Here is a 22,959-nt window from a genome sequence, read left to right on the forward strand (position 1 = left end):
CCCGACATGCCAAAAAGCCCTTCTTCCCCCCTTCTCCCCCGGCCCCCTTTCTGCCTCTGCCCAGTGGTCCAGACCCCTCTGTCAGGATGCTATAATCTCCCCATAACGCCGGCGATACAATGAAAAATGGGCAGTACCCCATGGGAAGTGATCGAGATAATCAGATAACAGAGTTTAAATCAGGAAACGGTGTGCAATCAAAAACAAAAAAAAAAAAAAAAAGGAAAAAAAAGAAAAGTACCTCGAGTGAGCACAGTTTTCCATAGGTATTTTGCGAGCAAAGCGGAATAAGGAATGATGAACTCTCGGATCTAGGATGCTAGGTAGTAGGTAGGTAGTTTGTATGCAAGAAGGTCTCAGAACCAGCGCAAAAGCCTCTCGTACAGTGCCCTTCTCCCGACACAGGCAATGATGTGTCGAACCCCAACGCCGGCTTGAAAGAAAAGGGTAGGAAAAGGAGATAAAAAGTAAACCCAAAAAGGATACATTCCAGGAAACAGTAGAACAGTAGCCACCAAGGTTTTAACCCGGTTTCGTGGATCAGATCATGCGATTCATCAGTGCATGAGCGCTCCGGATATCAACAGGTCCAATGGAGATGGCCTACGGCGCGGCGTAGACCGGTATATTATACAGTGGGCGGAATGGAAACGATGTGAGGTCAAGCTTAGGAACGGGGTTGGGAACGGCTAGGTTGCTCGTCTCGTCACGGGTCGTTGACGCTCTTCTTTGAGAAGGCAGACAGGCCGCGCTTCCGGACCGTCGTCAGGTTAAACCGGCGCTGGTGTGGATGCTGGTTTTCCGAGTGCGACGACTCAATCCTACTGAGCCGTGCTGCCGAAGTAAAGTCGCTACTGGCCTCGAAGCTCGCCCTGACACGATCCATTGACGCACGTACCCGGTCATACGATGGCCTGGTTCGGTCTATTGATGACCGGACCTGCATCTCAGATACCATATCCATCGATTGGCGGGGATACGTGTAGTTTGAGCCGTCACTCCCATTCTGGGTGCGCGTATTATGGGTCGCAACCGAGGGAGGATAGATGGGTCGCCTGTCTTCGTCGACGCTCGCAAAGTGAGTGTGCTTTCTTCTCCCAGCTGACCCAGACGACCCAGACGATGCTTCTGTCCCCTTGAGCGATTCGTCCGCACCCGTGTCTCCTTGAGTCTTGACATCCTTAAAGAGGCCCATGGTGATCTGTTCCCGAACGACGTCGACGTCGTAGGGGAAGTACACCTTCTGGAGTGCCTTGATAACGAATCGGGGGAATATGCAGACAACCGGAGTGATAAGGAGTACAAGCCAGAACGTGAGTTCTCCGTACACTTGCGGGGCGGCCTGGTAGAGGAATTGCGAAAAGGTAGTGGACGAGTACACCCCGGTCCAGAAGAAGACGAAGAGATCGCTGAGCACGACCACCAACAGCATCAGCCAATCCCATCGGTAAGTGTTAATCAGGATGTAGAGGTTGATCGTGATCACGGCGGGATGAAGGATATAGAAGCCCAACCGCAGTCTGTCCGTCACATCTAGACCGTTCCCAGAGACGAAAGTTGCGCCGGCTACGGCAAGATAGGGTATGAAGAAGGCCATTACGGATTGGTAAAAGCCATCGAGCATGTACAGCCTGTGGAAATGGTCAGCAACTTGATCCAGCAAACGTAGGAAGGATAAGAGGGGGGGAAAAGAAGAAAAAACTCACCAGAACTTTGTCTGGCTCCACTCCAGCCGTTCGATACCGCGACGGTAGAGCTGGGGCACGGCGAGTGAGATGGCATCATCAACATCCTGATCCAGGACTCCCATGAGAATAACAGGGATCGAGGTGAAGAACAGGTTGAACATGAGAATGTACGTGTACTCGAAGATGTACGTGATGTCGAAGTCGCAGTACATCTGGTACCAGAAGATGGCGAATGTCCACACCATATTCTTGTAGAAGAAGTTGCTGATCATCTCTGCTAACCGACGGTAGGACCATCTCCCGTGGACGAGGACGAGGCGCTGCAGGAACCGGAACTGGCCGATGGCGTAGTCCGACGACATGACAGCCTGGCGACCCTCCTCACCGGCGATACCGACACCGACGTCGGCTTCCTGGATCATGGCGACGTCGTTGGCACCGTCACCGACGGACAGCGTCATGACATCGAGGCCGCTCTTCACCATGGATACGACGGCAGCCTTTTGTGCGGGACTGACTCGACAGCAGAGTACAGACTTGCATTGCTTGCAGAGCAACAGGAACTTCTGCTTGAGCGCATCGTCGAGGACCCATCGCAATGTGAAACCGTCGATGACGAGAGCGTGTGTCGGCGCGGGGGGCTCGTGGTCCTTTCTGGCGTACTTCAGCTCCTCATCGCTGCCCGTCATGCCGAACGCCTGCAAGTGCTTGTCGAGCGCTTCGTCGAGGCTACGTAGGTACACCTCTTCAGGGGTCTCCCCGGTCTCGTCCTCTTCGACCTGGAGCCGAATGAGCTCCATGTCGTTGTTGAGGAGGTTGCAGGAGAAGCCGATGTTGATGGCCGTCTCGACCTTGTCTCCGGTAAGCACCCAGAGCTTGACACCAGCATCGCCAAGGAGGGCGATGGTGTCGGGAACTCCGTCTTGGAGACGGTCTTCAATGGCCGTCCCCCCGAGCAGAGTCAGGTCCTGCTCGATCCGATCGGCAACTTCCTCGAGCCTTTCCTCGCGATTGTCTAGAGCTGTTGCCGCCATGTCATGCTCCTTCTTCCATGCATAATATTCCTCCTCATCGAGCACTTTCTCGGCGATGCATAGAGTGCGCAGGCCTTCTCTGGCAAACATCTCGAGGTGCGTGGCCGTCTCCTTGCGAAGTTCCGGCTGCTGACCGCGCTTGAGTCGCGAATAGATGACACTGTCGGCGCCCTTGCAGAAGAGCACAATCCTCCCGTCCGGCATCCTCACGATCGCACTCATGCGTTTCCTGCTAGAGTTGAATTCGATGGTGTTGAGGATGGGGTAATGCCTCTCCTCGCCCATGACGTTCACGTTGATGCCGTCATTGGACGACCCGAGAACGGTAAAGCCCATGTCGCGGGCGGTGGCAACGAGCGCCGCTTCATCGGGACTCTGGGCCTTGAAGATAATCTTTGGCTGATCGCCCAGCTGCTTCTCGGCGATGACTGTGTGGCAAAGAGCGAGGGCGAGCATGAAATGCTCATTTGCCCGCTGCTGCTCGTCCCCATGCTTGCCAGCCAAATCGTCGACAAAGTCGGGAGCAATGAAGGTTATGTCCTCGTCATGGAGGTAGGGGTTGTTGTCCAGTGCTCGAAGACCCTCGAGGGCACGGACTTTGGCCTGGTCAATCTCGGCTCTGATCTTCACGGCTTCCTTCTCCACATCGATGCCGAGTCTCTTCTGCATGCCAGCCTGGGCCTCCGTGTAGGCCTCGCCGTACGGCTGGCCATTGACCGTCGCCTTCTTGAACTCCATGACGTTCTGAGTGAGGGTGCCAGTCTTGTCGGAGAAGATGTACTCGATCTGGCCAACGTCATCCGAAATGTTCCACGACTTGGGAATGCAGGGCTGATCGAGTTTCTCGTAGTACATCGCAACATCGCTGTAGATGAAGATGGCCTGCAGCGTCCGGACGATCTCGAGCGAGATATAGAGCGAGATGGGCACCAAGTTCTGGTAAACGATGAGGGCAGCCCAGAAGGTGATGAAGCCACTCAGGGGGGCGGATCCGCCGATTGAGCCGAAATCGAACCAAGACAACGAGGCGTCCGTTTTACTCCATGCTACACCAGACGCGATTGCAGAAATCAGGCACATGATGAGAAGGATGCCGAAATTGCAGATGACGGTGAAGTTCATCTCACGCGCGATACGAGCGCGCTTGCTTGGGGTTATGCCGGCGTTCATCATGATCTTGGTGTCGTGCCCGGTAAAGACAACTATCCCAAGAGCCCACTCGGTGTTCCTCAGGTTACAGCCGCGCAGAAGCACGTTATCGATGCTGATCGGCTCGGACATGTCCCTCGGCTCACCATCGGGGTCGTGTGGCAGCCTCTGCCGCCACTTGATTGCGCCGTTATACTTGTACAGGTTCGGCTGGGGCGCCTCGCTGTCGATCACGAACTGGGCTCGCTCGCAGTCTCGAGCATGCTTGATTGACCGCCCGCATCGAAGGGCGGAACGAACTTTTAAGTTTGTCTCACCGTCTAGATTCTTGGTTTCCACGTAGCAGGATCCATCGGGATCCGAAGTCGACAGGATGATGACATCGGCGGGAAGTTCGTCGTCGTTGTAGAGACGGACGAAATCGCCGACTTGCAAGTTCTTCCACGCGTCCTTGTGGAATCGAGCCTTTCCTGGTGCTGGCACCTCGTGATTGATCACGTCGCCCTTGATTGTCCGCAAGATGGTCTCGTCGTCCGCGGGGAAGGACAAGGACTTGGTTGGATCCGGCGGTAGTTCCAAGCGATTTGTCTCCCGCGGAAGGGGCGATGGCACCGGGGTCATCTGAATGTCCTCCTGGGCCGATACGAAGGATTGACGGGAATGAGGCGAGATAATCAATGACTCGGGACGGGTAACCCGGGACTCGATAGACATTCGAGGATTGTCGTAAGTCGCAGAGTTGTGTGTCTTCACATCCCTCTTCCACAGCCGCTCTATCCCATGCCACATTGTGCCGAAGAATTTCGAAGTGGCCTTCTTGATCTTCCTCCACGTCGACACATTGTCTTCCTGGACGTTGACGTTGCTCCAGCCGCAGAGGCGGTGGACGGGTGCGTTGTTTAGGACGTTGTCGAGGGCTGTTCGTCGGTAATCCTCGATGGCATCCTTGAAAGCGGTAATTGTAATAATGACAATTAAGGGAACTGCGTTTAATCCGGGGTTGACACCGCCGAATATAGGGAAAATCTGGGAAAGAGTGAGCAAGCCTCTTCTTCTTACATGGCATCAGTAGCAGCAGCGGGGAGAACCTACAACTAGGATAACGAGGAAGAGGAAGAGGATGTTGGCAATGTTGTGGAATTGGAACCATAGGTTCTTGGGGACGAAAGACAGCGGAGTGTACTTGGCTGTGCGGATCTTGTTGCGAGCGTATGGCTGTGCCGGGTTGCCATGCTCATCCGTGTGTTCGACGGGAAGGGCGAGATTGAAAAACAATGTCCTTGGGCTGGCACCCGGGGGAGGACCGTCACCGGCTACGGTATTACTATCGTCCTGTTGTTTGAGGGAGCCGGAGGCGCCGGATGTCCTCTTCTTCTCGTTAGACGCGCTGCGGTGGTGTTTCCTCCCCATTAATGACAGGCGCTTGATGTTGCTACTCTTGACGGTCAACTTCCGGGTTGCCCATCTTGACCGCGTTGTAGCCAGGTTGTTCTCAGGGTCCAGGCCGTCGTCGCCTCCGCCCTTTAGAGGCGCCATCACAAGGGAGTCGCGGGCAGAGCCCGATCAGCCCCAGTTGTCTGCCAAGCTTTGCCTGGGATTGGCCAGATCGCTCGCTGATTCGCCGATTCGCCGCTTTGGCAGCCTTCACAATTGAAGCTATCGTCGAATTGCCCGGTTGGGGGGGATTTGGACAGGCGTCGCTAGGCGAGGCAGGCAGGTTGTCGGAGTGGCTGGCGTCGAGTGCTGACAGATGACGTGCGGGGCCAGAAACCAGAGCCAGAGCCGGGCCAAAACGAGTGTCGAGTGTGAATTGTCAACTTCGAACCGGTGACGGCGGGTGGTTGATGGGGAGGCCAGAATTGGGGGGCGGGAGGGAATTGTAACTTTTGATGTTAATGTCGGATAAGCCGGGGTTTTGCAAAGAGCGAGAGAGCCTGAAAATGCATGGCGGGCCAAGAAGGGAAAATTGGAGCAGGGCGACCCAGAAAGCACCCACTTTCACTGTAATTTGCCCAATGACACAGCGGGAACCCAAGGGGGTCGCTTGTTACTCCAGACCCCTATTAATTGGCGATCAACCGAACCTGTTCTCTTCGAATTACCATCTTTCCTTCCTACCACAGTACGTATGTTGTACAGCCTCACAGCCCCATCCGACGCCTCATGGCTTTGCGCTTTATTGCGTGGCCTCTAGAAAATGGCGCGACAGCTTCTACCAGACGCCTCATGAAATCAGGATCCTTACTCGATACTTCGGGGTACCTGAGATGGGTAAGGTATCTACGAATCCGGAAAAGAACCTACGTATACTGCGTATTTTGGAGACCCCGGATATAAACGGACACATTGGTGGATCAGAAAATTTCACACGGACTGTTCGGGAGCCGTGACGATTCAAGCTCCAGCGGGGTGAACAAATGAAGGCGTTGCCAACTGCTAGCTGGTGGAGCACGGCTCCGGCGGCCACTGCTCAGCAAATTGAAGAACCAGATCCAGGTCTCGAAGCCCGGTAGGGCCGGTACCGACTTCGGACCCAGCCTAGTTCTTAAAGGAGCTAGTCGCAAAGGACGCAGGAGGAGCTAAAGGATCGATTATTCGATGGCCCGCGTCTTAATACGGTATAGTACTACTGCGTATGATCAGGCAGCCAGGATTGCTAAAGACTACCTCGGACTGTGGCTAAAGACTGCCAAAGTCCGAGGCATCCTTGCCTTGAATGTACGTGGATGGCGCTGACCAATGCGAAAAATGCGAAACGGAAACTCTTGGCTTCCATCACATCCAGGGGCAACTTGATTACGATCTGTCCCTCGCCTCTCAGCCTTGCGAAATCGAGGGGCAAAGACGCATTGGCCCCTACGGTTAGTTACCCACGAGCCCATTTTCCTTTTAGCCACCACATGCCGACGTTTCTGGTCTCTTATAGGTAGGTTAGGTAGGTACCAAGTGTTCCCGTCCGATGAGGATCATGTCAAGACTGAATAAGGTTAAAATTTCCCACCCATTTCCAGGACGGAAACGCCATCTTATCTTCTTCTACGACGTACCACGCCTATAATACCATGGTTTACAGGCGAAGGATACATACAGTAAAGAGCAGCTTTGTGCTGGATTTGCAATATTTTCCATTGCTCCCCACCTACTTAATTGCCTCCCTAAATACCTACCTAGGTATGTAGGTAGAGAGATACTTCGTAAAGGGAGACATAGGGGAAAGGAACGGAATGCTGAAAGAGCAACCCAGGGGTTCCTCAAGAACCTCCTTGCAGAACTTGAGGTGCATCACCCTGACCCCTGGTCCCTGCCCGCGTTTGATGGGAAAAGGTCAAGGAGTTGAGCCTCGATCCTTGGCTGAAAATCGAAACATCGTCATTTTGTGCTAAGCCCCGTTAAAGTACTGTACTAGTATGGCGTCCAATAATCTTTATTAATCTCCACTTACAAAACCTGACACGAAAATTCGCGATGCACGTGCCTTGACGTGCCTAAACGCGGTGCCACTGCATACCTGCCAGACATGACACCATGACATACCATGCTTCTTGGTGGTTGAAGGAATCCTGAGGATGGCCATGCCAACCAATTTTTAGGTTGGTATTGTTGCCACGGGTTTAATTTTCGGCCCAAATTTTCAACATGGCGAAGAACGGCAACCTACTGAGTTTCTTTAAGCGTGTGCCGAAGCATTCTCAAAGCTCACAAGGCTCGCATGACCTGGGCTTGCAGGACCCGAGCTCTCAGGCCTCGGTTTCCATCCCTGCTCAACCATCGTCGACTCCTCCCCTGCCCTCCTCTCCTCTTCCGGAACAAGATGAAAAAAGCCCACGACGCATAGATGCGGTCATCAAGGGTTCGGATGACGAGGACGATGACTCCCTCTCTTCCGATGATGATCTCCCCAACCTATTTGCGAAGCCGCGGACCAATGCAGTCCCAGTCCGAGCAAATAGGGAGTCCAACCCATGTGTTACCCCCAAGGCAAAGAGGACCGCAATATCTTTCCACTCTTCGCCTTTGGCCTTCATGCCGAAGCACAAGTTTGATATGAAGGCGCTCCTGAACCATGCCAAGACTCATGACGCCGCTGAAGCCAGCGCGCAACGCATGTCTAACATCCTCTCCGACCGAGATGCTGCTGCCGAGTCCGCACCGGCTGCTAAGCCGGCCGCGACTCTATACGAGACCATGATGGACGTTTTATCGGATGCGGAAGGCGAAGATAATGAGGCCGAACGAGACAAGCTACTTCGGGCCGTGAAGCGGACCGAGGCGTCGGTGGATCGAAAGCACTGGCGGTTCTTTGACCAGGAGCTCAGCGACAGCTGCGTACCTGCCCGCGCCCCCTTCCCAAAAGATGCTGCCAGAGGTGGGTGGAGGTTTTTGGCGGACCCCAAGACTAGGCAGCACGTCTTCGGCGACGGCTTGACTTACACGATACAAACAAGGAGGCGCGATCTCCCGGACGAGATTGTGCTATGGGTCCTAGACGAGATATCCTACGAGAAATCCGAGTCGCTCAGACAAGAATACTGCCGCCTGCTTGGTGTCTGCACCCAGCAAGTCTATAAATTCTTCGACGGGGACCGACTCGATCGTTTGTTCCGGGAACTCGGGGCGCGTGAAGAAGCCCTCGACTCGGCTGCCAAGATATCAGGCGTTATTGAGCAAACGCCCCCTTATTCAGAACGGAACTGGTCCATGTTACAATCCGTTCTCGTCCTCCTGAGTCGGACGTCTAACGCAATGACCCTCACATCGCTCACCCACGCAGTGTCAATTCTCCTTCGGCTCGGTATTGACACCGTAGTTACTGAAAACATTGCTATCCGGAAAGACTTCTCGGAAGCCACTGAGAAGCTGGTATTGGCCGTCCCTATAAAGTCTTGGGACAAATTTGTGAGCGCTGCTTGCCCAGACAGTCCCTCGGAGTGTTTTATACTAACCCCTGGCAGTGCGGAGAAGTCTGCCTCTCGTTTTACTTTGCTGTAAACGAAGCCTCGTTATGGTGGCATGCCTTGGCTGTTCTGCCGGCAGGCAGGCCGAGGCTTGTGGAGCTTCGCCGGAGACTGGCACTTGTGTGCTTCTTCAATGACCCTGGACGAGGCAGCCAACACCCCGACGACAACCTCGACATCCCCGCCGTAAGCGACCGCCTCGAGGACGACGAGTTCGTCGTCGCCCGCAAGACAGACTACTACGAGCTGGCAGCGCGTGCCTCGATCCTCGGCATAGCCCTTGGCGATGGCTGCGCACCTGCTCCCTCGGACGACCCGAGAGTTGTCGCGCAATTTGACGAGGAGGTCGACAGGCTATGCAAGAAGATAAAGAGGGTCTGGTCCGCCATCGATACCGGCGGGGCCGCATATGTTTCCAGACTCGAGGCGAGGACGGCCTGGCAAACCCTCGAGCACCAGCTGCCACATGTGGTGCGGACGCGCCCACCGCCCAAGACGGGAATCCTCGACCTGCCCAAAGACAGGGAGGATCCGTTCCAGCCCAGGCAACGAAAATTCATGACCAAGTTCTTCAAGAAGGACTTGCCTGTCGCACAGCCTGTATAGGGGTCTTGAATCAGACATCACTCTGGCGATATCGATCGCTTATCCTCAGCCGCCATGCTTCAAGCATTGGGCGGTGTTCAGGGTGTTTGGAAGACTTCATTACCGTGTGTGGCAACATATAACATACAAATTCTAAAATGACGCACCCAATTCAAGCGGGCGGTTATCGCAAATGCACCAGAATCAAGGCACACTCCCAGCAGCCAGTCCAACCCATGCTGATGATGAACATATCATTGGCCCGAATCTACGAAGCCGTGAGAAGGAAACGCAACATTCAGTCGTAAAATCTGCGGTTCGGGTTCTTGCCGAACAGGGACTCTCGAACCGCGGGTAGGGCGCTGTCCTTCAGGAGCCGCATCCGAGCTTCGAATGTGTTGTCGATCTCAATCTTGCCTCCACCCCCGACAATCGACACTCCTCCAGGGCTTTTTGAGGGGCTGGTTAGCTCCATGTAATCCATAGATGTTTGAGAGGGGAAGGGATAATAGCAGCAATGGTAGAACTGGGAAACCGGGGGATAGGATAAAAGATAGAAATAATAAAACAAAAGACTCACCATCCCTCGGGCAAGGGGTTGTCCTCGTCAATGGTGGCACTGAGGTCCCTGCCCAGCGCCTTGCTATATTCCTTGGTCGCTTCGTCGATGGCCTTGCGCACGACGTCGTAGTCCTGCTTCCGGGCGCGGACCAGGATGGCGGGCTCGTCCATGGCGTATGCGGCCTCGAGGACGAGGGCGGCGAGGACGGAGCGGTGGCGGCGCTTGTCCTTGACGGCGTCGCCGAGCTGGGCCTCGGCGGCGTCGAAGATGTCCTCGAGCAGGGCCTGGCGGGCGGCGAGGACGCGGAGGCGCGTCTTGTTGGCCACGGTCGAGCGCGTGATCTGCTGCGACATGGTCGCCTGCTTGAACTTCTTCTCGTAGCTGCCGTCGATGGCGTCCGTCTCCTGCTGCACGAGCCGCGACTTCTCGATGGCGAACTCCTCGTTGGCTTTGATCTCAATCTCGCGCGCCTTCTCCGTCGCCTCCTGCTTGATGAAAGCCGTCATCTTGCGGAGCTCTTGTCCGACCTGGGAAAGGAGGGGGGAGGTGGTTTGTTAGCACTCTGCACCGAGATGGATGGATGTGGGGTTCATGGAGCTGGATAGGATGGTTGTGGAAGCTCCAGCGGGTGCATGGCAAGTTATTCCACCTACCTGGTCGTCGGACAATGCGTGGACTTGCGACATGATGATGGCGGGAGCTGTGAACTATCTGGTATCAACGGAGCTTGAGGGCCGGCGTCCAGGTCCAGAACAAGCGGCCGATGAAGAGAAGCCGAGCAGCTCGGATCATGTAGATCAGGTCGGGGGGAAGTTAAAGGTCGTGTCGCAAGAGACTCGGGACTCTCTTTGTTGGGATGCTTCGGCGATTGCTCAACTTCCTACCTCCTGGGTAGGTACCTACGCAGGTAGCTTGAGGTGACGGAGGGGCCAATTCTCGTCACGTGCCCGGTGCAACTCGGCCTGTGCGCCATCCCGCCGACCGGATCCACACCTAGGTACCTAGGTATTTATGGCAGAATATGGATGCTGGGAACATTTCAATCAAGGTACCGGAAATCTGTATGGTAGGAAGAGTTGGCTAACTCAAGTTACACATCCAAAAACAGAACGTCGGTGTTAATGTCACGTTGAAACACTAAGTAAATACGTGGCCTAAGCTTCTCAAGTCAAGTCTCCACGACCAGGAGCGTCGTGCCTATACTGCCCTAAATCCTGGCCAATGGCCTGGAGCATTATTGCCGCCCTTGTCATTTCTTCATCAGCATACAAGTCCAACAAAGGGTCCGAATCGCCTCCCCCAGCGATAAAGATCCCCATTCGCAAAACGCCAGTCATCACCGTGGCTTCGTGGCAGGCTCGACCTATCTCGAGGAGACGCCAATCTTGAGCCTCGATCGGTCTGCACATCCAGGTCTTCTGGCTGATTCTGCACCGCGTGCGAGGATTGGTTTGCCCAACTCTCTGGCTCCTCTTCACCTCCCCATGACACTAGGGATTATCCGACGTAAAGCGTATTTAACGGATCTGCCGAGTAGTTCTCGAGAAAACATGCCAGCTCCGGCTTCTGCCTAGGGATAGACTCGCTTAGACCGCTACGACTTTCTCGGCGCTTGGTTTGTCGTCTTGCCGACGACGACGACGACGATGATGATGTCTTTATAGCCGCTGCCCTCTTTCGAGTCGCCTTCGAGGCCGATGGACGTGACTTGGGGGTTGGTGCGTCTGATCTGATGGGTCTGCTAGTGTCGGTCGATGTGGTCGAATGGTTGTCCACAGAAGGGCTGGCCTGCTGCCAGAGCACGGTCTCTTGGTTCTCGGCAACTCGGTCCTCCGGATTGTACCGGGACGTCTGCTCCTCGCCGTAGGCGTACGAAGCCGGCGTCGGCGTCTGACAGCCATCCTCAGCTGCACTGGTCGGGAGTGCGACTTGGTCAGAGCAGACCTGGGCCGAGCACCGCAAGTCCGACGATATAACCACCATGGCGTCCAACAGGAATCGTCTCAGCCTGTCGGGCCGTTGCTTGCAGTCCTCTTTGAATCTCTTAACGACCTTCTTGCACCAAGTGGTCCCAGCATCTGTATACCTTTCCTGGTATGGTGAAAGGTCGCACATAAGCTAATACGCTACCACGCCGAGAGACCAGACATCAACAGCCGGAGTATAGCTTGTTCTCTCTTTGCCGCCAGAGTTGATATACTGCCATCTGCAGTAAATCTCGGGCGCAAGGTAGTGTTGGGAGCCGCAGACGGTCGACAAGTCGCAACTGTCCCGTGGCAGCCCAAAGTCCCCAAACTTGACAAAGATGTCGCCTGGGAATCGGTGCTGGACGAGAATATTGTCCGGCTTGATATCGCGATGCACTATTGGCGGCTCGTGGCTGTGCAGGTATGTCAAGGCACATAAGCCTTGCCAGCGAATCGACAGACACTCGTCAGCCGATATGTTCTCCTGGTCCTCCAAAGACCCACATGGCATATATTCCAGAAGTAGTTGGGGATGTGGTGTCGAGAAGTAATTGAGGAGTTTCACAACATTGTCCTGCTGGGGGCATTGGAGAACAGAGGGTGTAGAGAGGCAGGGGCCAGACAAACATGCGAAATCTGACCCATGATGCGAGCCTCCCTCGCCCACGCATCAACATTGACCTTTCGCTTTCGAATAGCCTTCGCGGAAGGCTCCTTCAGGGCATACTCGCTCCCATCACTAACGTTCCAGAAATGAGTGACCACGCCGAAACTCCCTTCGCCAAGCCTCTTCCTTAGATGGATTGCTCCTGTGTCAGGGGTGTGGGTTCCAGTAGGCCGCTCGGTTCCACGGTCTGGAAAGTTGAGATCGCCCAAAAGGTCTTCGGTAGTTGCTGTGCCCTGACAGAACCAGTCAACCTTATCAATGTATGCCTGAGACGATATGTCATGTTTGGCGACGACGATCTGGAACGACATGAACGGGTTTACGTTGATGATAATGCTGTCCTTCTCCTCGATAACGCCATGACCGCTAACGATCCATTGGAATTTCCTTCGCTTGCCCTGTCCTTCACCATTGTATGTGACCTCCGTCCCCTCAAGAGAGCCCCAATCCTTGACAACGAGGCGTTTGTCTTCATCAAACGTGAGGCTGGAATGGCAGTAGCTGATGCTCTTGTCGGGCATAACGACGTCACTTCTCGGACCCGGTCCAAAGATGATTCCGCGGCCAGTTCGTGGGATGTCGCTGACCTCAGCTCAAGACAAGGCAAGTGAGAGTACGCCGGTGCGTTGGTCTGCTCTAGCGGCTCTGTTGTCTCGCGGTCACGACGGCCATATTGGACCCTGGGAGCCCGAAGCTGCGATGCAACATAGCGCGAACTTGACTTGATTGCCCTTGTTGCATTCGAATGAATGTTTGCGTCGGGGTACACACGGGCAATGAGGTCCACGTCTTCCATGTCTTCCATGTCGACAACCTGGTGTAGGAAGATGAGGCCGAGGAGAGAAGTTGGACATTGTGCTAGCTGGAACTGCGCATGAGCCTACTATTGCATTGTAGACATGACAGAGGCTACAGCCTCGCCCGCAACCTCCATCAATACCAACAAGCAACCCATATCCAACGAAGCTATATTTGCAGGCAACGAAGCGGTTGGAGGCATAATTTGATTGATCCGTGTAGCGCCTGAGTCACTTGGGAAGTTGGAACATGCAGGTTCCCCACCACTGTTTGGTTTACTGCCTGAGGATCGTCGACCACTGTGTCGCCCAACATCCTCAAAATGCCCGCCATTCTTCCTGCCTACCCAAGCGCAGGCGTCGGTCCGTGTCATGCGTTTGCGCCTGATCCGATCTAATCGACGGCAACATGGCTTCCCTAGAACCGACTCCTGCGACGTTGTCTGTGGATGACATCGCTGCCTCAGCGATGCGGAGCTCGCCAAGTTCATGAAAGAGAACCGACGCCCCGGCGGCGGCTACGATCTTCCCGTTAACGGCTGGGATAAACTGTCGAAGAATGAGCGAACCCAGCCCGGAGAAAGACTGAAGTGAGCCACTCATCCCTTGCTCACTCAGTGCAACTTTTCGTCTCCTATTGTTCGCTGATGATGTTCTAGGGCCCAACAACGAGCCCTGGCCCAGAGTTCTACGGCTTGTTCCCGTCCGCTCGATCTCGACAAGCTCGACGCACGTCTACGTGACGTATCCGAGAGCAGCGGTGCCTTGCCGCAAGCTCGAACACGATTCTTTGAGAGATCAGGTAACACTACTCCGGGCCTCGACGACGATGTTGTGTGCAGAGAGATCGAGTCTGAGGCTTACAGTGACCTTGTCAATGATGGTGGTCGCCCATTATACCCGATAGATCTCCTTGGGCAGGTTTCTAGGGCCGCAGAGGAGTATCGCGAGATGCTGCGGCCTTGGCAAAACCCTCTTGAAGCAAGGAAGCCCTGGGAGGTGTTCCACAGGCAGTTGAGGAGGTGGCGGGATTTCCGCAAATGGCAAAACGATAACCGGGGTCTTGAAGAAGATGATGGCGGCTTCCCATCGTATGTCGAGCGGACAAAACTTGAGGAAAGAAAAGTATATATGGAGCATGGGTATGCTAAATGGTTAGCTGAGGTTGAAGCTGACCCGTCATCCCTCAAGTGGGCATGGGAACTTGAGCAAGCGCAACGGCAACGGCAGCGATACTTTTGCAGAGAACATGGGTGTGACGGGTTCCCTGACTACGTGGAGGCGGTGAGGCGCCGCCTAGCACAACACAACTTCACTCGGCCGTTCCAACTGCACGAAGATCCTACGCAACAGGACAAGTTAACGACATGGATCGAATACCTCAACTTCGAGTGCTGGTGGCTCGACCGGTATACTAGGACTATCCAGCGCCTGAAGCCAGATCACGACAAGGCCTGGCAAGACCTTGTGGACCTGAAGGTGTTGCGACCTGGTGAGACCAATGAGTCCATACGCACCGACGCATCTGCGATGCGGGGGGAGGCAGAAAAGGAACAGGCCAAGAACGCGGTGCAGAGGGCGAAATCGGAGGCCCTAAGGGTCTACACCCTGACGCAGAAGGAACCAGGGCGCTCGCGCTTCTCCAGGTCGACGCATATCGATGATAGACGATGCTACGGCCAAATTGTTTTCGGCAAAAGATCGGTTGGAGTCGCTCAAAAGACGGTACAATCTCATCGTAAATTTTATTCGAGGAACATTCGGATACACGGGTGCAAAGAGGGATGCTGCCCGCCACACCATTCTCCTGCAATGGGTCCTGGAGCAAGCTCCCTTGATCGAGGCCGAGATGACCAAGCGCGAGACGGACAAGACCGGGCCCGATGGAGCCACGAGGAAAAAGAGGCTCGCCACTGACGAAGACCACGAGGAGAAGCGAAGCCTCAAAAAGCAGAAACTCGAAACATCGGGAGTTGGCCTCGACATCAGGCAGCAGCACAGACGTCCTGGCAGAGACCAGGGAGACGCGTACGGAACCCAACTTCGCGATCGACCAACACGAAGCCCATGGTTCCAAGACTGAAACGTCTCCAGCCAGAGGTGTAGTTCGGTCAGTAGATACCTCTCGGACAATGTCTCCAGGACCTCGTCGCAGCGCACGTCTTGCGGCGTGCCGAAATGCTCCTGCGATGACCCTCGCACCCCAAACTTCTCGACTAGGGTCCCTCTCGAGGTCACACGCGAAGCCTGGGGGACTGCCAATGCCTCTTCCATCTGCAGAAGACACAAAACCCTCGACGGCGACGAAGAGAGGACTCAAGAGCCGCGGCGCATTGGACGCGTCCAAACCAAAAGGGGTGTCAAAGAAGAATCGGCCTAGGCGGCGAAAGGGCGGTTGACGAAGAAGTCGTTGACTTGGCTTTGTAACGGGTTAGCAGGAAGGGTCGTACTATCGGACTCTCAATGTACGAAGGTCGGCCGTCGCTGTTATGCACCTCGGATAACGGAATCCATCAACAACGAAATGCAGCTTCGAAAGGCCGAGCCGTCGTGAGGCACCTGTGTCATTAGCCTTGAGCTCCAGGGCATCGCGACGTGTACAACGCCCAGTCGCTTAGTCCATGCTCGGCACCATTTTCACGGCGAACTCTGCCTCAACGCGGGACGGAGAGGGTTCCTGGGGCAGGTAGTAGACGGGATCCTTAACCCCAGTGGCTTGGCTACGGGTACTAGGTAGAGTGTCAGAGCGCGCGTCTATCGCTTAGCATGGAGGAGTCTCCTCTTCCATGCACTGTGTTCCTGCTCGCCGCAAGTTTTCGACATTGCGATCTCAGTTCCACAGTTAACCCTTCGTAGCCGATACCGCAGGTCATGAGTGCTTGTCGGACCGGAGACCAGGAAGGGTGCTGGGCGAGCATGGACTGAGGCCCTGGCTGTGCTTTTTTTCTTTTTGACATCTCTGAGTGTCAGGGGAGGAGAGGCAATCAGTTGTAGGTGCCTAAAAATGAAGCTAACCCCACTGATGTCAACTTCTTTGCGCCTGAAGAAATGCATCAACAAAACTTTCATAACCTCAATTTGATTATTTTGAAATACTTATCGGGGCCAACGCAATGTCGTAGTCAACCATAGTAATACGGAGGTGATCCGTCCTCCAGTGTGGTCGGGTGACAGGGGGGGCTGCCACTTGCCAAACTTGAGGCGGGAGCGGCTTGTCAGCTGACCACGTCGTTCAGCCAGCGGTCACTTCGTCGCTTCGAGAGCCAAGTATCTCTCCGGTATCCCTGCATGGCCCAAGATACCTAGCATCCCGTGCACGTTTCAAACATTCTGGAGATTGCTACTTGTATATATCTTTTAGCAACTCTCACTGGGATTACAAACCCCCAGCGGCGACGACCGATGGTGCCGGCTTGTTTCATGACGTTTGCGCCTGCCCGCTACACATTCCAGAGACTGTAACCTCGAAGCGCCGCCCGAAGTGCCGTCATCGACACCAAGGATCCTAGCAGCCCAAACAAGTTCGCTCGACGACCACTTGACCAACTTATTTAGCCCACTCGTAAGAAATAAACATACACAGCAGTCTGGATCTTGGATGGAATAGCTGGGGGCATACGGAGAACAAAGCTTCTAGCTTCGCCAGATGACCGCTCTTCTGGCGGCGCAATGGGCACCCTTGGCGGCTTGTCTCCCGGAGGAAGCATTGCCGTAAGCCACGACACGCCCAATCTCCTCTCTCAAAGATGGGATGCAGCCTTGCTAATCGTTGATCGTGGGACGACGAACAGCTTGGGATCATAGTCGGCCTCGTTTCCACCAGCGTCCAGAGCCTCGGCCTCACCCTCCAGCGCAAGTCGCATATCCTCGAAGACGAAAAAGACCCGCACGATGTCCGCCGACCGCCACATCGACGGAGGAGGTGGCAGCTTGGCATGGGCATGTTCATAGTCGCCAATCTCCTGGGGAGCACCGTGCAGATATCCATGCTCCCTCTACCGGTCCTGTCAACGCTGCAAGCGTCTGGTCTGGTGTTCAACTCAATATGCGCAACCCTCATACTCGGAGAGCCGTTCACGAGATGGTCGCTATGGGGGACGCTATTGGTCTGCGGCGGGGCTGTGCTGATCGCCGTGTTTGGGGCGATTCCCTCCCCAGCGCATAAGCTGGAGGAGCTCCTGGAGCTACTGGGCCGGCGGTCGTTCGTGCTGTGGATGTCATTCCAAGCTGTGTTGGTGGTCGGGATAGCTGTGGCCACTGATCTCACCAACCGTTTCACAAAACACTCTCAGAACCCGCGCTTCCGCCTAGCTCGGGGGCTGGCCTACGGCTCTATCAGCGGCATCTTGTCAGCCCACGCGCTGCTCCTTGCCAAGTCAGCAGTAGAGCTGGTTATGAGGACAATAACAGACCGCGACAACCAGTTCGTCCATTGGGAATCCTGGATGCTGGTTCTTGGCTTGGTTATTTTGGCGCTCATACAGCTCTACTACCTGCATCGAGGTCTAAAGCTGGTTTCGACATCTGTGTTATACCCCCTTGTTTTCTGCATTTACAACATCATCGCTATCCTCGACGGACTCATCTACTTCCACCAGACCGACCTCATCTCCCCGCTTCGAGCATGCCTCATTACCCTTGGAACCGTCATCCTCCTATCTGGCGTCCTCGCGCTATCCTGGCGCCTCAGCGACGAGCAGCACCCCCCTGCCGTAGGCCAGTCAACCCTCACCCCCGGCCTCGGTCTTGTGGAGGACACTGAGGGCGAGGAGGAAGAGGAGGAGCTCCTCCTCAGCTCCAACATAGGCGACGAGGATAACCTGCTCCCAACGCAGTACTCGTACAGCACATTTGGCCGGACAGAGAACGGCGAAGACGCATCTCCAATGGGCCCGGCAAGGAAGAAGTCGATGGTCCCGTCGATGAAGGTATCCACCCCCAGATGGACGGAGAGGGCCGAGATCCTCGGCGAGCTCGAGGACAGAGACACCCCGGACTCGCCCTCACCCACCATCAACAGGAGATGGTCCAGCGCACTGCCATCAGCACGGAGCGAGTCCACCCCGCTCCTCCTCCACCCCCGCCGAGGCACGAGCGGTGGCAGCCTCATGCCCCCATCCGTCCCCGAGACCGCGGAGGCCGACCAACAAGGACCGCCCGCCGCGCGCAAGGCGTTCCGCCGCAGGAGGAAGTCCACCGGCTTCCCGGGGTTCACGGCGCGCAAGGCGACGCGGCGGAAGAGCAGCGCCGGGGCCGGCGGCGGCGTGCTCCACGACGCCCTGGGCGGCCTCTGGAGGCTGCGGTGGTGGCAGCGGCAGCAGCAGCAGCAGCAGCAGCAGAATAGGGTAGGCGACGACGACGACCCCGAGGCCTCGGCGGGCCAGGCCGGGAGCGCTGTCGCTGATCTCCCGAGGCCGGAGGTGGAGTTGTCGCCGGGCCGGAGACCGGGGCAGGCGCGGTACGGGGGTGGGAGCGGGAGCGGGAGCGGTGGGGGTGGGAGTGGTAGCGGGGGCTCGAGGAGCCGAAGCGTTAATGGTGATTCCCCTGTATAAGAGCGAGCACGCTTGGGTGTACATGATGGCTTGTGTTTTATCGGTTTGCTAATGTTGGCTTCATTACCATTTACACGCATCGGTAGCGTATACACAGTCGAGGACACAATAATATAACGCAGGAGAGAGCTAGGATAGTTCATCACTGTGGATGTCGGTCTTCAACACTGCGACTGTGAACAGGTTGGTTTCACAATCGAAGAACAGAAAACGCCGCAGACTACCGGTGTCATCTGTGACTGTGATCATGTCCATTGCAGAAAATATATATACGCACTCTATACCTCCGTGTCTAACAGGGCTATGCTCAGCTGGGATACAGAGCAGTGGGAGCAATAATAAGTGAATATGACAAGAAAATGGGGGGAAAGCGAAACGGACAATGCTCAGAAGCCTTCACTACAGAACTCGAATCCATCTAGCGAACACAGAATACCAGCGAGCACACGACTTGGCCACCCGCGAGACGTCCGGATAGGTGGAGGGGTCCTGCATATCCAAAACGCTCCAATAAATTTCTGTCGACATCCGACAGATAAACAGTCAAGCATCCCGAAACTGTATCCCTCATGCTTGCTCTCTTTCTTCATGTTGGAAAGAAACTGCGTAGACCTTCCCCACACATGGTCAGAAGGGCTGCAGGGCCCCTTACAGAGTACCGATGGGCCCAGCCTTCTCATCGATATGGCGGAAGCGTTCCCTTTCCTTGCGGTCCTTGAGCAGGCACGCGGTTGCCATGACGAAGACAAAGTCGATGCCTAGCGCACTCTTGGTTAGAAACTTCAACTAGGTCAACCATAACGAAGGGGGGGATACAAAATCCCCGTACATACCAACAACACCGAAGACGGCAGTGAAGATGTTGTCGATAAAGATGTTGGCGAAGGACGTGAGCGGGGTCGAGCACCCGGGCATGAGTGCTGCCGCGGCGGGGCTGGGGCATGTAGGGTTGGTGACGAAGGCAGGTGACGAGCTGTTGAAGTAGCCACAGCACTTGAATTGGGTTTGCATCAACTCCTGGACCTCGGCCGACTGCGCGATCCACAGAGCAGACATGTCCTGCTTCGTCTTCAGGGTGAGGATCCACAAATACAGGCCGATGACCAGGCTGAACAAAGCGGAGATCGTAACCATTCCACCGCCCACCTTAAGCCAGCCCCGTGTGGGCATGGTAACAGCGGGAATCGTGAGCAGGAAGGTGACGAATATGAAGGCGGCGTTGGCGATGCCAGCTGCGTTCAGTTGTTAGTCTCGTTCGGGGCCAACACCATCCCCTTTGCGTGCGTCTGGCCGAATACACGCCGTGGGTCATGACGAACCTGTGAGAGGGAATCTCTGGTACAGCAGATTTCGCGCTGCCTGGCCGCCTGCGGTTGGCGTCTCAAACATGGTATTCTGGACGACAATTGAGAACCCTAGCATGATGGCTCCCATGATGACGAAGAGGCCATCGGCCACCACATATGCCAGTAACACCTTGTTTGCCATCTCGTCCGTGCTTTGATGAGCAGCCTAGAACCCAAAATGTTGTTTTCTGCCTCGAGAGACTCGGCTGCCCCTCCCGGATTCCACCTGGAAATAGCCTCTTCCTCCTCTTGAATTAAGAAAATACGATATGCATGCAGTTTTCGACGACCGGCGTCTTTGTTTGGGCGGAGTTCGAATCGAAATGCGGCGGGGACTCGTCGAGAGGCGTGAGCGGACCAAGGGAGCGAGACCGACCTCGTAATCCCCACACCAGAGGCAACGGACGAAGGGGTTATGCGAAAAGGAAAGGAACGATAACTCGGATTACAGAGTAAAGGTTACCGGAGTGGCAGAATATTCGAAGGGAAGAAGGGCAGAAGACGAAGCGAAGAAGAAGATGCAAGGCTGGAAGCGCCCAGGCACACAAACCACAGCTATCCTATTCCAACACAGTTGAAGCCAGAGGGGGAGGAAGGAGAAGGTATGAGGTGAGAAAGAGTGTGGAACGAGAAGCACGCTTAACCCCTTTCCAGCAAGGGTAAGAGAAACGAAGCAGAAACCAATGAATGCCCCACCAGAGCGATGCGAAGCCTTGCACCAGGAGTCGCAGGAAAGCTTCAAAGGGCTCCCAGTTCGTCAAGATTGACGATCTCCGACAGATGTCGTTTCAGATCATGTCGGGAGACATGGTGATGCGGCTACAGTTAACGAAGCCTCGAGACGCGCACGAGCCAAGAGGCGAGCAGTGCCAGCCCCCAGTCTGGGGATCAGCTTGTCTCAGCCAATCAGACGTCACATGCACTTTCAAAATCGAACGATTTTGAAGATCAACTCGACTCTTCAAGTCTCGAATCAAGTTGGACTTGAGCCTCACCCAGAGGGCTTAATATGTGCTTAGCAATTGTTGTCCTAAAGCTGCCATGGTACCTGGTCAAAAATAAAGCGATTCTCCATTGTTTCCCGCCATGTTCTTCCTGGAATCCACGCCGGTGAATGCTTGCTGGGACCTTCCTAGGTAGCTACCAGCTACCTAGTCCTTGGGCTCCATGCTATCTATCATGATGTCGGTTAACTATTGATATCAGCCTCACAACCTATTGGCAAAGCCAAACATAAATCGAGATCCGAGGACAACCGCCGAAGACAGACGCAAAGGTCATGGCACTCGGTCCGTGGGACCAGAAGTCGGAAACCAGTCAAGCGAGAATGAAAATCTAGAAATCATGACTACCTCCGACTGAGTAGTCTGATAGAAGGGGGGACCCTCTCGACGCCTGCGTGTACGTTGGCGTATCGAGGACAACTCCTGAGCTTCCCAAGATGAAGACACCCCGTGCCCAACCATGTCAGACTGGCACTCAGTCCGACAGCTGTACGGGATTCCTATGGTAAGTTCGACACTGCCCTGCCCAAAGTGTCCGCCATGTGACAACCACTTCTGTTTCCGGAATGGCTCTCCCAATTTTAGTGCACCACAGCACATTCCAACACCCATGAAGCCCCATGCTTTTGACTTTGGCCGAGGCAGCCGAAGGAATTGTATCAGCGAATGAAAACGCGGCAACATTCCATAAGAAGAAAGCTCCCCACCAGTTACTCGTTCAGCAAATTGCACTTGCCCTTTTTCTGGCAAGGCGCCGTATTCTTGCGACCTACTCGTTACAAGCGAACTGTGGACTTAAAGATGTAGCTTCTCATAAACCGTTGAAAATAAAGGGACAATCCTCATGTCGAGATCATTGATCGGGGCTGCCCGGGTTTGCGGAGTAGGTAAGCAGGCAGTACCTAGGTACCTAATCCATATGCACTCACTGTAAGGTACTTGGAGGGCAAGTACCCCCCGTTTGAGGCAAACTGACGCGCCTTTCCCCTCTGAGGAAGCGGCGGGGAATTTTATCTCAGGTTCCGTTTGATTCTAGGGCTCACTGCACGAGATCGCCCATTCTGTTCGCGTCATTACGATTGACTAAGGTACCGCAAAGTGGAAGAAGACCCGTCAGTTCCACCAACATCCTCGTGTCGGCAGCAGTTCCCATTTGGTATGGGCTACGCCCATGAAAGGCTAGAGACCTAGGTCGTCTCATTTCCCATCTCAGTGGCCTGAACGCAAGCGCTGCTGAGTTCCCGTTCCCTCACGCCAGTCCAAGGGCCCCTCCCCTCATCTCGTCCATGGTTCACCCCCCGCTTTGGTCCCCTGCAAAGAACCAATCTTTAATGCGAAGGATGAGCCTTCCGCCTTAGCCTCGGTCAGTTAGCTCAGCAGTCCATGTGGCAGGCACATTCATTTCATTACTGATATAATTGCTGCGTACGTATAGACTGACGGTAACAACAAGCATTGCCGACAACCCCAATATTCGCAGTTCTGGTTATGGCTTCGCCAACCCCCGCACCAGGCGTTCAAGAACGCGACTCGCGAGGTAGGTACTTCCTTACCCCGTACTACACCGTCTTCAGCTCGGATTTAATTACGCTGCACTAGGTGCACTTACTATGTAGTACAGGTGGGTACGCGGGGCTGGCTCTGAGCTCCGAC

General features: G+C 55.0%; 7 protein-coding genes across 7 annotated transcripts; 3 read left to right on the forward strand and 4 right to left on the reverse strand.

The window, feature by feature from the left end:
- Positions 1-424: 424 nt before the first annotated feature.
- QBC33DRAFT_362020 (phospholipid-translocating P-type ATPase) lies at positions 425-5,583 on the reverse strand. The gene is made up of 3 exons (XM_060423929.1): positions 4,964-5,583; positions 1,707-4,897; positions 425-1,631 (listed from the first exon to the last, which is right to left on the reverse strand). Exons 1-3 carry the CDS (start codon positions 5,405-5,407, stop codon positions 707-709), a joined length of 4,560 nt encoding a protein of 1,519 aa, XP_060285052.1. The 5' UTR covers positions 5,408-5,583; the 3' UTR covers positions 425-706.
- A 1,584-nt stretch (positions 5,584-7,167) lies between these two features.
- On the forward strand, positions 7,168-9,665 carry QBC33DRAFT_362041 (uncharacterized protein). Its single transcript, XM_060423930.1, has 2 exons — positions 7,168-8,767; positions 8,824-9,665. The coding sequence occupies exons 1-2, from the start codon at positions 7,508-7,510 to the stop codon at positions 9,430-9,432; spliced, it is 1,869 nt and encodes a 622-aa protein (XP_060285053.1). The 5' UTR covers positions 7,168-7,507; the 3' UTR covers positions 9,433-9,665.
- On the reverse strand, positions 9,521-10,862 carry QBC33DRAFT_533858 (putative vacuolar atp synthase). Its single transcript, XM_060427498.1, has 3 exons — positions 10,627-10,862; positions 9,992-10,500; positions 9,521-9,860 (listed from the first exon to the last, which is right to left on the reverse strand). The coding sequence occupies exons 1-3, from the start codon at positions 10,657-10,659 to the stop codon at positions 9,710-9,712; spliced, it is 693 nt and encodes a 230-aa protein (XP_060285054.1). The 5' UTR covers positions 10,660-10,862; the 3' UTR covers positions 9,521-9,709.
- Positions 10,863-11,567: 705 nt separating this feature from the next.
- QBC33DRAFT_606296 (kinase-like domain-containing protein) lies at positions 11,568-13,128 on the reverse strand (the record flags this gene model as incomplete). The annotated part of the gene is made up of 4 exons (XM_060432302.1): positions 11,568-11,702; positions 11,750-12,028; positions 12,104-12,514; positions 12,568-13,128. The coding sequence occupies 4 exons, from the start codon at positions 13,126-13,128 to the stop codon at positions 11,568-11,570; spliced, it is 1,386 nt and encodes a 461-aa protein (XP_060285055.1).
- A 765-nt stretch (positions 13,129-13,893) lies between these two features.
- On the forward strand, positions 13,894-15,784 carry QBC33DRAFT_557604 (uncharacterized protein; the record flags this gene model as incomplete). The annotated part of the gene is made up of 5 exons (XM_060429816.1): positions 13,894-13,994; positions 14,064-14,529; positions 14,596-15,129; positions 15,185-15,432; positions 15,499-15,784. 5 exons carry the CDS (start codon positions 13,894-13,896, stop codon positions 15,782-15,784), a joined length of 1,635 nt encoding a protein of 544 aa, XP_060285056.1.
- A 911-nt stretch (positions 15,785-16,695) lies between these two features.
- QBC33DRAFT_489063 (DUF803 domain-containing protein) lies at positions 16,696-19,230 on the forward strand. Its single transcript, XM_060425442.1, has 2 exons — positions 16,696-17,115; positions 17,196-19,230. Exons 1-2 carry the CDS (start codon positions 17,074-17,076, stop codon positions 18,954-18,956), a joined length of 1,803 nt encoding a protein of 600 aa, XP_060285057.1. The 5' UTR covers positions 16,696-17,073; the 3' UTR covers positions 18,957-19,230.
- A 121-nt stretch (positions 19,231-19,351) lies between these two features.
- On the reverse strand, positions 19,352-20,716 carry QBC33DRAFT_362089 (putative tetraspanin protein). The gene is made up of 3 exons (XM_060423931.1): positions 20,276-20,716; positions 19,790-20,188; positions 19,352-19,714 (listed from the first exon to the last, which is right to left on the reverse strand). Exons 1-3 carry the CDS (start codon positions 20,442-20,444, stop codon positions 19,605-19,607), a joined length of 678 nt encoding a protein of 225 aa, XP_060285058.1. The 5' UTR covers positions 20,445-20,716; the 3' UTR covers positions 19,352-19,604.
- Positions 20,717-22,959: the final 2,243 nt, after the last annotated feature.

The sequence above is a fragment of the Phialemonium atrogriseum genome (assembly GCF_030411735.1).
Source record: "Phialemonium atrogriseum strain 8032-3 unplaced genomic scaffold QBC33scaffold_8, whole genome shotgun sequence".
Taxonomy (NCBI): domain Eukaryota; kingdom Fungi; phylum Ascomycota; class Sordariomycetes; order Cephalothecales; family Cephalothecaceae; genus Phialemonium; species Phialemonium atrogriseum.

Excerpts from the sequence above, each read along its gene's own strand:
- QBC33DRAFT_362020 (XM_060423929.1), bottom strand. The coding sequence starts at position 5,407 with ATGGCGCCTCTAAAGGGCGGAGGCGACGACGGCCTGGACCCTGAGAAC. Across the intron at positions 4,898-4,963 it reads TCTTCCTCGTTATCCTAGTT|ATTTTCCCTATATTCGGCGG; the intron begins GTAGGTTCTCCC and ends ACTCTTTCCCAG. Across the intron at positions 1,632-1,706 it reads TGGAGCCAGACAAAGTTCTG|GCTGTACATGCTCGATGGCT; the intron begins GTGAGTTTTTTC and ends CCATTTCCACAG.
- QBC33DRAFT_362041 (XM_060423930.1), top strand. The coding sequence starts at position 7,508 with ATGGCGAAGAACGGCAACCTACTGAGTTTCTTTAAGCGTGTGCCGAAG. Across the intron at positions 8,768-8,823 it reads TAAAGTCTTGGGACAAATTT|TGCGGAGAAGTCTGCCTCTC; the intron begins GTGAGCGCTGCT and ends AACCCCTGGCAG.
- QBC33DRAFT_533858 (XM_060427498.1), bottom strand. The coding sequence starts at position 10,659 with ATGTCGCAAGTCCACGCATTGTCCGACGACCAG. Across the intron at positions 10,501-10,626 it reads ACGCATTGTCCGACGACCAG|GTCGGACAAGAGCTCCGCAA; the intron begins GTAGGTGGAATA and ends CTCCTTTCCCAG. Across the intron at positions 9,861-9,991 it reads AACCCCTTGCCCGAGGGATG|CCCTGGAGGAGTGTCGATTG; the intron begins GTGAGTCTTTTG and ends CCCCTCAAAAAG.
- QBC33DRAFT_489063 (XM_060425442.1), top strand. The coding sequence starts at position 17,074 with ATGGGCACCCTTGGCGGCTTGTCTCCCGGAGGAAGCATTGCC. Across the intron at positions 17,116-17,195 it reads CTCCCGGAGGAAGCATTGCC|CTTGGGATCATAGTCGGCCT; the intron begins GTAAGCCACGAC and ends GACGACGAACAG.
- QBC33DRAFT_362089 (XM_060423931.1), bottom strand. The coding sequence starts at position 20,444 with ATGGCAAACAAGGTGTTACTGGCATATGTGGTGGCCGATGGCCTCTTC. Across the intron at positions 20,189-20,275 it reads CCAGAGATTCCCTCTCACAG|CTGGCATCGCCAACGCCGCC; the intron begins GTTCGTCATGAC and ends AACTGAACGCAG. Across the intron at positions 19,715-19,789 it reads TGCCGTCTTCGGTGTTGTTG|GCATCGACTTTGTCTTCGTC; the intron begins GTATGTACGGGG and ends AGAGTGCGCTAG.